General features: G+C 39.7%; 1 protein-coding gene across 3 annotated transcripts in view; it reads right to left on the bottom strand.

Annotated features, from left to right (window-relative positions):
• Positions 1–12,815, bottom strand: part of ACVR2B (activin A receptor type 2B) — a 168,423-nt gene that overhangs the window by 34,649 nt on the left and 120,959 nt on the right. For all 3 annotated transcript variants that reach the window (XR_007354877.2, XM_048837523.2, XM_048837524.2), the window contains exons 3-7: positions 7,502–7,611; positions 5,907–6,058; positions 4,769–4,912; positions 3,673–3,816; positions 2,603–2,751 (exon numbers count right to left, since the gene is read on the bottom strand). Coding sequence is in view for 2 of the 3 variants with exons in the window: in XM_048837523.2 (XP_048693480.1) it covers positions 2,603–2,751; positions 3,673–3,816; positions 4,769–4,912; positions 5,907–6,058; positions 7,502–7,611 (699 nt within the window). In the remaining variant the exon portion in view is untranslated. The remainder of the gene's footprint in view (positions 1–2,602; positions 2,752–3,672; positions 3,817–4,768; positions 4,913–5,906; positions 6,059–7,501; positions 7,612–12,815) is intronic.

Raw genomic sequence — 12,815 nt, 5'->3', positions numbered from 1 at the left:
GTGGCTCAGGCTTTGGCTTCAGCCCCACGTGGCAGGGCTCGGGGCCCCAGGCTTCAGCACCGTACTGCACAACTTCGCCTTTCTGCCCTGGGCCCCAGCAAGCCTAACGCTGGCCCTGCTTGCTGAACCCCCTGAAACCTGCTGGCAGCCCCCCAGGGCCCTGGTTGAGAACCACTGTTCTAAGATTCCTTCTCAGGCTGAGGTGACTGAGAAGGAACTGATGCAGTTCACCTACACAGCCCCTGTATAGCTTTGGTGTCTGACATTAGGAGGCTTAGAGTGCATTCACGGGCTGAAAGGACACTGCTAGGTGAAAATCTCCAATCACAGGCTCAAGAGGCACATGTGTACCTGAAGCAGAGCATCCAGAGGGACACTACTCAAAGAAGAAATGATATTTTTCAGCATTAGATTCCACTGATTTATACACCAATGCTCTTACTTTAAATTTCCACTAGAGGGCACTATAGCACTGACAAGCAAGGTTGTGATAATTATAACATTAATCCTCCTTTTGTGCCAGAGGCCAATGGTGTTACGGAGTTAGCTGAAGCTTTTTATGGCAGTAACTCACTCCGACTTAACTGAGAATTCAAGCATTTTAACAGTCCTGTGCTATTCAAAAATATCACCCAACTTGAAACATATTTACTCAGAAATTTTTTATTTTTTTTTAGACAGGGGAAGGACAGTAAAATACACCCCTGCCCTGAAACATGCTTCTTAGATGGTAAAGTTTACACACTGGGAATGAATTTTTTTCCCCCTTCCTCCTTCCCCTCCCCTGCATCACTTGCTAAATCTATTGTGACACTAATTACCATGGTTCACAGCTTCAAGACTTTTGCATGGCTTTTTCCCTGCCCCACCCCTAGGAATTTCACATATAAATCACTGCATTTATTTTACAGGGGCAAGTGTCAAGGAGGCAGAGTTGCCCCACAAGCAAATGAGATGCAGCCGCAGGCGCTTGCACAAGATCACATTTCTCAGCACAATTCTCTGTTCTGGGGGGTGTGCGCACACAGACACGAACAGAACACACTTTTTATAACAGAGATTTAAGCTTTTCGGATGTAAAAATCAGCCTCACCAAATCAAATACAGACGACTGCAACTGAACTTCATGTTTCAGCTCAAGCTAAAGTGCAGTACAGTGGGTGGAGGAGTATGTCCTGGGACTGCCATGCATATAGCCTTTCACCTGATTTAAATCCTTCCTGAAAACTCACCTATCCTGCGATGCCTGGAGCAAGCAAGACTATGCCATCCATATGTTTATTTTAGAACAAGCTATCCAGAACCATCACGACATGCAGCTGTATAAAGTGAGTATCTGACTGTTCCCATAACCCTCATCGCTCTGCACTCCAGCAATTTGCCCTGCCACCCTAACCTGTATCATGTCTAAAATGTACTGTACACTCTTTGGGGCAGGGGTCTTCTCTTCTTGTATCTTTTGTACAGCTCACAGCAAGCTAAGTGCTATAAAATAGACAGCAGCCATTTCCTATTTCACTTATTCTTTCCTTCTGAACAAAAAGCTCATCTGAAGAGGATAAGACTAAGCATCAAGTTTGAAATAATTATATTCCCTGGAAGCACCGGTTTAAATCCTTGCATAGTCAAGTAGACATACCGAATATACAGACTGCAATACAGTTTATTAATATTATAAGGCCAGAAGGGCCAGTTTTGATCATCTAGTCTAACCTTCTGTAGAACACAGGACTTCCTTGAATTAATTCCTGTTTGAGGTACAGCAGATCTTTTAAAACACATCCAATCTTGATTTAAAAAATGCCAGAGATGGAGAATCTACCACAACAGTTGATAAACTATTCTAATGGTTAATTACCCTCGCTGTTAAAAATTTCCACCTTATTTCTAGTCTGAATTTGTCTAAATTCACATTCCAGACACTGGATCTTATTATACTTTTATCTAGTCTGAAAAGTCCTCTATTATAAAATTTCTATTCTCCATGTAGATTCTAGATTGTGATCAAGGGGTACCCCTTAAAACCTTCCCTTAGTTAAGATAAACAAATTGAGCTCTTTGAATCTATTGTTATAAGGGTTGTTTTCCAATCCTTCAATCATTCTTACAGCTCTCCTCTGAACCCTCTCCAATTTATCAACATCCTTCTTGAATTGAGGACACCAGAACGGAATGCAGTATTCCAACGTGTAGATCCTTTGGATAAGGAATAAATCAAGGTCCTGCCTACTCTGTTTGGACATTAAACAGCCTCTGGCGCTTTCAGTGGAGGATCTGTCCCCCCCCCATGTTTTTGGTCTAAATTCCTTTCTTCTACAGGGGCTCTGCAGTGAGGTGACACAGACTACCTACCTGGCTATTACTGTACGTGTATCTTTTGCAAAATACTTTAGGATGAAAGGCATTACATAAAAGCAAGTTCTCCTGCCTCCTCTGTTCAACAAAACTGTCACCAGAAGGCCGTGTATTTTAGACAGAGAGGTGGGTGAAGTGATACCTTTTATTGGACCAAATTCTGCTAGTGCAAGGTTCAAGCTTTTAAGTTTCACAGAGCTCTTCAGGTCACGAGCTGAAGAACCACGGTTATGCAAAAAGACAATACCTGTGTGCTATGGCAGGTTTGTGTCCTTCCCCTTTACACCAGGGGACATCTTCATGTAGGTAGGACAGTCCATGGGCCATTGTTTCTGCAACGTGGCAGAGTTCATTCCAGCTGATAATATTCCCCTTCAGGTAATCTGTCAGAGAGCCCTGAGAAATAGACCATCATATGTTCTTAGAATTTAATCACAGACCTTGGTAAGTTACAGCTGTGCCAAATCATCAGTTTAGAGATCGGTTTTAATGAGTGCTTGAGAAGTTTGAACTTTGATTTGACAGAAAAACCAATTGCAAAGACTAAAACAAAAAAGAAGAGAAGAATGTTGGTGAAATACTATCACTTTCCTGGACTCATTACAACACATGAATTTAGAGTATTTGAAATAAAAACACCTAATGGCTTTAAAAATTAGTTCCACCAGGTCTAGCTACCTCAAGGAAAAACTGGAGCAGCTATACAAGAAGGGGAAAGCCTTAAATGAGAAAAGATCTTGCATTCTATTAGCTATCTATGGAAATGATTGACTCCATCAACCTTGGATTAAATACAGGGATAAGATTGCAGCTCAAACCTGGATTTGCACGTTTGTTTTATTTCAAATGTTCTTTATATTTGGCAACTAAAGAAATCCATGAAACAGAGATATGCTGTGAGTTTTAAGTAAATACAGAGCCTGTCTGAAAGTGCAGAGTAAGGACTGCGACAGTCTGACTGTCATCTCTCAATGCTATCTCTCAGTTTTGCCTACACAGGTGCAAGGTTACTACTGCTTACAAGTGCAAACACTGGCCTTTTCCACTTCTCCTGTCCTGCAGAACAGACTGATTTTCTAAAGCCGACAGTTCTTCTGAGAAATCTTTAAACTGAAGGTTAGTTTGCCTTTTTTCTTTCAATAAACTGAAACATAGCTCACCATGGAGAAGTGAGACACACTCTGGAATAGCTACAAGGGGAACATGACATTCCAAAGTGGCTGTTCAAATGGCAAACATCCATTCCAAATCCTGCATAGTTGCCCCAATGGGCATCAGTCCCTTTAGCCCCCAAATGGAGATGTGGGTATATGATACCTTGTCATGGAAAGCTGTGATCAGCCATAGCTCCATCTCCAGGTTTGTTCCTCGTTTCTCTGCTGCAATAAACTGCAAAAGGTTTTCGTGCTTCATGCCAGGGGTGTTGAAGATTTCTCTCTCACTCTGCCAGGATATTTTATCCTAAAGCAGAGGGAAACATGATCAAAGACCACTTCTAAATTAAACCTTCCATTTAAAGCAAATAGCTGCCATGACACATTGCATTGTTGATGTTCCTCAAAGTTATTCTCAGACATTGTAAAAATGAGTACAGATGCCTTTAAAATTAGGCAATTTCCCAAAAGGTCTAGATGCCAGAGTGGGAGAAGACATTCCTGTACTCAGCCCCTCCTGAAACCACCCTCAGAAAACTCTGTAGCCTCATTAAAAAAAGTGAAAACTGACAATATAAAGTCACGGATTAAAAAATGTAGCCAAAATTTCTGTGAAAGCAAGTAAAGAATGAAGCCTATGCAAATACCTAGATTTATATTTTAGCTGCAATTGTTAAGATTATCATAAACCGGAATGGATTGTGTAAGTGTCCAACTAGTTAGCCACAGCTGGTCTGGAGAGAGGATATAGAAATGAAAAACACAAGGAAGAGGAGGATTAAAGAAGAAGGGTCTAGGGGAGGAGCACAAAGATTTTTCAATAATTTTTCTTCAACTGGACATGTCTGATTGCTTTGGTCTTTCCATTTGCAATTCTTATAGTTTTGAATGTTCAAAATGAAATATACAATGTCTCAGCACAGTAATGTTCCCATACAATTATAGTCTTCACTTCATTAGGACTGTGGCTTTGTGACCTGCAAATTACTTGTTATGTTCAGGTCTGGATTCACAATTTACCCAGGCAACAGTCATGCAAGATCTGGGATTAACATGGACTTTTGAGCACTCTGAGTATTGCGCTGCATGCTGCCTCCCTGGATTTCTACAACTCTGAACATTTGGACCAAAGTTAAAATGCCCTGTAGATTTCAAAATGGGATCGTTTACCCAGCTTGAAACTGCAGCTGCTGCAGCTGCCATTTGCTAATGAGCTAAACATACTGAAAGGCATATGGAGGTCTTTGAACTTTTCTCACCTGTATGGGGAAGATTTTCACTGCTACATAGTCGTTCATCAGCTGAGCCTTCCAGACACAGCCAAAGCGCCCCCTAGCTTTGATCTCCAATAATTGCAAAGGCTTAAGGCCAACCAATGGAGAAGGGGGTGGTGGACCAGGGTCCTAGAAAACAAAAGAAGGATAAAGATGTGGGTTACAAACTGAAGTCAAATAGTGAAGCAAGGGGAAAAATGTATTTTATCTGACTGAAATTTTACTGTTCAAAGTAAGTTATAGTTTAGTAGCAGAGCAGTGTGAAATTCACATTTTGTTTTGCAGAATTTGTGCATGAAACACTTTGCCATTAGGTGGCATTTCCCACCCTCAAATGTAGTTTATATGAAACGTTAAACTACTTTTTGCATCAAATCATGACAAAAGCTTGAATTTTCTCATGTCTTCAATGCAAAAGCTGTCTTCACTTGGAAAACATTTACACCTTACTGATATCTCCTGCAAAAAAATTGCAACCTTCAGTTTTGTTAAAAAATAGCAAAGTATACCTAAAATGTCAATTAGTTTTTCACTTTGAATACTTCATACCATTCTAATGAATAGCAAGTAAGCAGGTTTGTCATCCAACCAGGCACAATAGACGTCCATAAAAATAACAGCTGTATAAACTCAGTGTTTGTATGAAAGATGCTATTTACAATACAATGTAGCTTCATGTAGAAGAGTAGTTGGGCTCCTCCAATCCAAATAGGTCTTCCATGTTTGAAAAGCTCATTTGGCATAGGTTCCCTCTAGTCATGCAGGAATAAAAAGGTGTTCAGCACCTCAAACTAAGATTCGGCCATAAGATTTTTTTTAATTTCACCCCATAGAAAAATATTTGGTTCTTACACCATATGCTAAGACAGCCATAATTAATTCCAGCATGGTACTGCAACATTTGTTTAATAATTTAACAAAAGCAAAGAGAAAGTTCTGCCAGCTTAAATTAATAATGTGCCAGTCCAGGACAATCAATCTAAGAGGACTGAAATACTCAAACTGAACAGCTTCTGTACTTTCATAATCACCCGGTAAACTCAGTGAAATTAAGTTTCCAAAAGAGAAAAAAAAAAGTCAACTCTTGCCCTTTAGTTTTCAAGGTATCAGGCTTCTGACTCACCTCATTAATGTCAACGTGCCCATAGGGGGGCTTTCGGTGACGGTACATCCAGAAGGCCAAGAGAATGGCCACTGACAGAACAGCGATTGGAAGCAGAGAGTAAACCAGAATGTTGAGTAGTGAGGGTGTTGGTGGTGGTGGCTCATATATTACTGTAAGAGGGGAGGGGAACAGTAAGTGAAACAGGATTTTTTATATTTGCAATCGGATTAGCGGCTATAGTTCCAGACATACACAAGCATTTGCACTCCCCCAACTCCTTAGCAGAGGACATTTGCTAGTGTGACTCTCATGCTCTTGTAATGACCAATTTATTAATGACAGGTTTCAGAGTAGCAGCCGTGTTAGTCTGCATCCGCAAAAAGAAAAGGAGTACCTGTGGCACCTTAGAGACTAACAAATTTATTTGAGTGTAAGCTTTTGTGAGCTACAGCTCACGCTCTAAAGTACCGCATTAGAACGTCCCCAAAAAAGTTCCACGGCCCCAAGTAAAGTAGAAAATTGCCTTCTGGAGCTTTTAAGTCTACATGCTTGCCTGCTGTTAACCCCAAAAGATTTTACGTGGGCACGGAGGGCAAAGACCCTTCCCCACCACTGCCATTATCTAACAAAGAGGAAGGTTTTCCTGCCATGGCAATAAGATGTCAAAGTAAAATACTGCAGAAGCCATCAGCAAATGTACTGTCTCCACAGTAGTACCAATTCCCCATTCCAATCAGTAAAGCTGGTGAACAAAGAATGGGAAGTCTAAATAGAGCCATGTTGCTTCACTGGAGACATGGAAGGATGAGGGATGGAGAAATCTTGATATTTGCCAAATTAAACAAAAAAATCAGTAGGGAAAGGCTTATTTTGTTATTATGGGGCTATGAAGGGTATTTTAATAACAATAGGTAATAAAAATGTGTAAATAATTAATAACTTTCATAAAGTCCTGGAAAATTTTATAAGGATCTAATACAATTATATCGAAACTACTCGGAAAAATCTATACTGTTCAACCGAGAAAAAGACACTTTCTATAGATTCCTTGAGATCACCCTATAGAAAAAGAGATAAATTTTCTATTAAAATTTTATAGGATGGTTTAAAAGACATCTATAGAAAAATATCATTTAAACGCTAATACTTTTCCATAAAAGAGAACTTGCCCTTTAACTTATATTCACAAATGCTGCAAATCACCACAACTGCATAAACATTCCTTTCTAATCTCCTTAGTCAGCAAAATATACAGGAAGTTAGTTAAGAGGGACAGTTTGTCCATACTCATACATTTAACTATTATTTCTCCTCTTAGTAGGCTTCCTTTTGCAATAATCCACCTCAAGCATTCACTGAAGAGAGAATTTAGTCCTTGCTAATGATACGCAAGGTTTCTGCACAATTCACTTTACTCAAAACAGCATTTTTTTAAAAAATACGCTGTGTAAAAAAATGTATCTGCTTAACTTCCAAAGTTTGTAACCGAAGGCATCCTCTGATTTCTTGCTTGCTGAATACCAAGCAATTCAAGGTCCCTGCAAACCAACAGAGATCAAGGTTTTTAAACAGATCCCCCCTCCACCTCCACCTCCCCAAAATGAGTCACTTACCTTCTGGACCAGTTACTTCAGGTAAGTGCGTAAATTTCTCATTGCAATAGTTCCCCTCACAGCAGCAGAAAAACACTTGAGGGTTCTCTTCTGTGGCTACACATTCTTGCCTGTATCAGGAACGAACAAAGGGGGAAGGTAGAGGAGGGGGAAAAATTAGTGAATTGCTTTATACTGTCCTAGGAAGAGAAGATTTGGCTGCAGTGAAGTTTCTGTTTTTCTCCTCTTTCTGTTGCATTCTGCAGACCTATAGTCTTTTAAGCTAGAAAGTTTTGTGTTTTGTTTTTAAAGGGAATAACAAAGAATGAGACTTCGCTATAGAATTCTAGTTTGCAGCCATTGTATATGAGTGTACAAAAGGGTAAATTAAACCCAGTAAGAGTGAACATTCCAGGACTTTTGGCAGACAGTCAGCGTGCACTTCCTTCACTCTTCCTATATCTTTAATCACACGTTTTTCCTCATCGGTCCTTTGCTTCCTTCAATGTACGGCATGGACAATGCTCAGGGAAAGAATTGAGCTGTTGTGTAGTGAATGAGACTGATTTGCTCTAGCAGTCAGAAGGTGTGTACAGAATAAAGTAGGGGATTGCAGGAAGAAAAAGGATGGTCTTGAGGCTAAGGCAGGTGAATGCTGCACAGGAGAACTCCGTACTACCCCGCCTCTGTCATAGAGCTTTCATGAGATATTGAGTAAGTCACTAATTAAAATGTGGGCAGGTGGCCACTACCTAGGTGTTCACCATTTTCTGGGTGCCCAACTTGAGACATCTGAAGGCTGATCTGTGGAAGGGCTGAGCACGCAACTCCAGCTAAAGCAAATGGGAGCTGTGGATTCTCAACATGTCAGTAAAGTAACGTGATCTAGAGGAATGAGTACAAGGTTGGGAGTCAGGCGGCCCGGAGTCTAATTCTGGCTCTGTCTCCGATTCACCTCATGGCCTCAGGCAGTCTCTTTGTCTTAGTTTTGCCAGCTGTAAAACGGGTAGAACATTCTCTGATCTTGCAGTGGAGATAAATTCATTAATGTCTGTGTAGCACTCATACCATAGTGGCAAGCACCCTAGAAAAGATCGTGAAGAAACAAATAATTCCATATTCGCTGCAGGCTTTGGATGGTGTGTAATAAATAAGGCTGTGATCTCTCACTGAATGATAAGCATTAAAATACCAAACAGCTGCTCCATTCCCTGAGAGCTCTCTGTCCTGTGCACTGACCAAGGCAGGGATCACATGGGGGGAAAAAAAAAACAGTATATGATCATGTAATTTAAGACTGTATTGTAATTAATATGCAGAAGTGGACCAAATTAATGTTGCACACGCAACCTAAACTCTGGCATTTCCTAACTTTTGAGTGTTTGACTTTACAAATAAAGAAAGTTCTTTTAACATAATATTTTTGGAAGGGGGACCCGTTTTAAGGCTGCTCAGATTCAACTCATTAGCAACATTCTGATCCCCATGAATTTCAAAGCCCTTAAAGGCATATTATCCAGGCACTTCAGCTCACCAGACTATACTTTGGTATTTTATTCTTCACATCTAACTTTAAACCTTGTAACTCAGCAATACTGGATAAAAATCATCACATTTAAACAGGAAGACGGGGCACTCTAAACTGGAAGGAGGCCAGAAACCCTCCTTGAGCCAGCCCCACTTTTGTAGTTACTGTATCTAACTATATTTCCATTTTATTGGTGTGTCCTCTCTAACAACTATCTGCATTAGTTATCTTACTTGTAACTAATAGAGAGTAAGTCTTATTCATGTACTTAATATAGTTACCTACCTCAAGTAACCACTAGTTCGCTTTAAAGAAAGAATTTCCACCTAAACATGAGTACCTGTCTTCTAAACAAATGTAAGCTGTAATTCTAAATACTCTCAGTTGTTTCTAGTTCAGATAGCACTGCAGTTATCTAGCCATACTATTTCAATATTTTGTATACCTTAAAAAGATTCTCATATAGGTATCAAACAAGCTTCATCAGTTTTCCACACATCCTTTTTCCTGCCAGGTCAGTGCACAACATGTTCCAATAACTGTTGTAGTGTTCTACTACCTCAATTCTCCCCCAGTGCAAGTTGCTACTGTTTACAAACACCTGCTTTCTTTGTCAGGTTTTTACCCTCTCCAGTATATTATCAAGTTACTTAGATTGCAGATTTGTGCTCTATGAACTGTATCAAAAGATTTCCTAAATCCAGCTAAATTTATATGCCTAACTTCCTTCCCTGAAACACACTGAGGAAGTAATAAAACAATCACGTGTCTGACGTTATTACTCTATCTGTGAATCCATGCCAAGCCTCCTCGATTGTGACACCAATAGCACATAGCTAGAAGTAAGGGTGGAGAAGGCTCTTTTAATCCATGGCACTATTTTCAGTGGTTTATTCCTTCATGGGGGAAAAATTAACTTTTGAGCTAGAATTTCTCATACAAGATCTCAGCCAGAAAGTAATTTTATTTTATTTTTTAGTTCAAGGAAACATCAGCCATTTGAGTTATCCCAGTGATGACGTTTCAACAAGTTTAAGTAATATTTCCATATACCTTTTCCTGAATTCAGACAACATACAACATTTCAATTTAATGGCATTAGACTCGAGTATTTGTAGCCTTCAGTGGAGAATGCATGTTTTGCAAAGTCTGTTAGTTAAGAAATTAAGTTAATGAGTGTAAACAGCCTACTCTGCATAGGCAATTCATTATTTCCCTTAATTGGTTCAGAGTGCGCCCAGGTACACAACTCTGGGCAGCTTGACATGCTACTTAGCAAGCAGTACAATATAATATAATGGGAGAGAAGTACACTGTTTTCTATAGCTGTAAGTGTACATTTTATAGTAATTCACATGCTCTTCAAGTGAATTTTAATACTGCTCCTCCAGCGAGATAATGCACATAAATGAATTGTGCACTGTTGATTTATTTTTAAATTGTATCCTTTTCTACAGCTTTAAATGCACATGTGCCATGTTATGGCATATTTGTTGGGTGATCACATAATGAAACACCACTTTACTGCACAAGTACAAGGGGCTTAAATATTGTAATGAGCAGATAAGAATCTGTATAGATTCTTACACCACTTCTATGCCCTAACAGTTTAGATGAGATTAAAGGACAGAGTTAAGATTGCTCTAGGAACCATAACCCTAAATGTCCTGACCTTCGTATCATTAATATCTCAACCTTAGTGTTGCAGCAAGGTACCGTTTGGCATATAACGCTAACCATTATCTATGTTACTAAGCAAAAGACACTAGAATTTGATAGAACACGGAGACTGTCCTTTTTCCAGGAGACACCTCATAGGTAATTAAGTAGCAACATAGCTGCATCCCAACAAGATTGCCCTTGGGAGCCCAGCAGCTTGCGTATGTGTGTGCTGAACACAAAAGCCAGTAAAGGCCATGAGGACATTAATGCAGTTGCATTTGTTTTAAAGGCCTGTTTGTCACATTTTATCATTTCTCCTGGGATCAAAGCATAACAGCATGGGGCAACTAAAAGGCCTCCATCAAGATACAAACTGAACACTCAAGAAGTGTATAATTAAAACTGACTTGGTTAATTAAAATCTTTCTAAAAATTCAAAATGGAGTTTTCACCATTTATGTTGTTTGTTAACACCTGGTATCTCATTCAGCTTGGACCATGAAACTAGACTGGTCAGTTTGTACCTTCTGGTTCTCGTGCCACAGGGTTAGTGTGTTATAAGCATGTGTTCTCAATTTTGGGCATTTGAACAGGTTTTAACATATTGCAACCAACCATCCTTTCTTTCTTTACAACTAGATGGGAGGGGTTGGAAGGCCCAGAAACATTCTTCTGTTGTAATGCAGGATAATAGTATGGAAGAGGTTGAGAACCAGTGCATTACAGCATGGGGGCATTGTGTTATACCATGCACCTGTCACAGTGCTGCTGTATTTGGGAGCATATGCTATAAGCGGAAATCTGGTTATGCTAAACACTTCTGTTTGAAAACAGAAAATGGTAGTGAAATGTTCCTATGAGGATCAGCACTACAATGACTAAGGAGTCTGGGAGGACTGGTGTGTGTGTGTGTGTGTGTGTGTGTGTGTGTAAAATCTAAATGAATATGGAGCTTGACTATGCAACTTCTAGGATGGTGGGTGTAGTGGAAAAATAACCCAGCTACAAATATTTGAAGGAATAAGAGGAATTACTTATGAGCTATATGGAGAGGCAGAATTGCTCAGAGGAATGGGATAGAGCTAGGAACAATTTCAATAAATAGGACAAACTTTTTGACTTGGGGCCAAATTTGGCCCTGACTTAATCCCAGGGATTTCAATAGGGTTGCACAGGAAATAAGTTCAAGTAGAATTTCGTATGAGATCTAAACTCCAGAATGGTCTCTCCCAAGTAGTGGTGGAAATCTCATGTCTTAAAATATTTAAGATCAGACAGGATAAAATAATTAGGAAATATAGTTGGGAATAATCTATTTTCCTGCAAAAGCAGGATCAGTTCTATTTTGGCATTTAAATCATAGAACCAGACCATCATTTTGATGACCCCGTACCTTTTTGCCCATACCTCTGAGTGCTAAGATTCTACTATACTACCTTCTAGTTAAACTAAAAAGTATCTTAGGCTCAGAACTAGTGGACAGTGTTCCTCCAAACTTTGAAACTAAGGTAAACTTTTTAAAAATTGCAATTGTTCTCCTTAGATAACATAGCATTGGGTTACCCAAACTTATGAGGCAAGACCATATTTTCCTAAAATCCAAGCTCTTTAATGCATCCACACCCTTCACACAGCTGTGCCCATCTCCCCCTACAGCTGGTTACAGACAGCACCATACTCCAACACACTTGTACTTCAATGGTCCATCCCCCCCAGTCCCTGCCAAACTACAATTCTACCCTCAACCCAGCTAGCATGGACAGGGAGTAAAGAACCCCTTTACAATATCATTAAAGCAAGACCATCCCAAACCCTAATACTCCCCAAGATCTGTGTTTTTCTAGACAGCTCCAAATGACTCCATGTTTTCCCTTATGTAGCCAAGTACTCTTGGAAGAACATATTGCTCTTCACTCAATGGTACAGGACACATTTTTCAGAGCATGCCAGAATTGCTGAGCTTTCCTATAAAAAAAAAATGCCCCATAAAAGGGCCTTTTGTGGCTTCCATATTGAAAGCAAAGAGTTAAGTGAGAATTTTGAGATATATACAAGCAATTAAAGCAAGTTAATAAGGTCCAGTTGAATTTGGCTACTTCTGGACATCACTATTACAATTTGAAAGCCTTTCCCACTTGAAATACA

Source organism: Caretta caretta, chromosome 2, assembly GCF_965140235.1.
Source record: "Caretta caretta isolate rCarCar2 chromosome 2, rCarCar1.hap1, whole genome shotgun sequence".
NCBI lineage: Eukaryota > Metazoa > Chordata > Testudines > Cheloniidae > Caretta > Caretta caretta.
The sequence above is the reverse complement of the archived record's forward strand: the minus strand, read 5'-3'. Positions and strand labels throughout refer to the sequence as shown.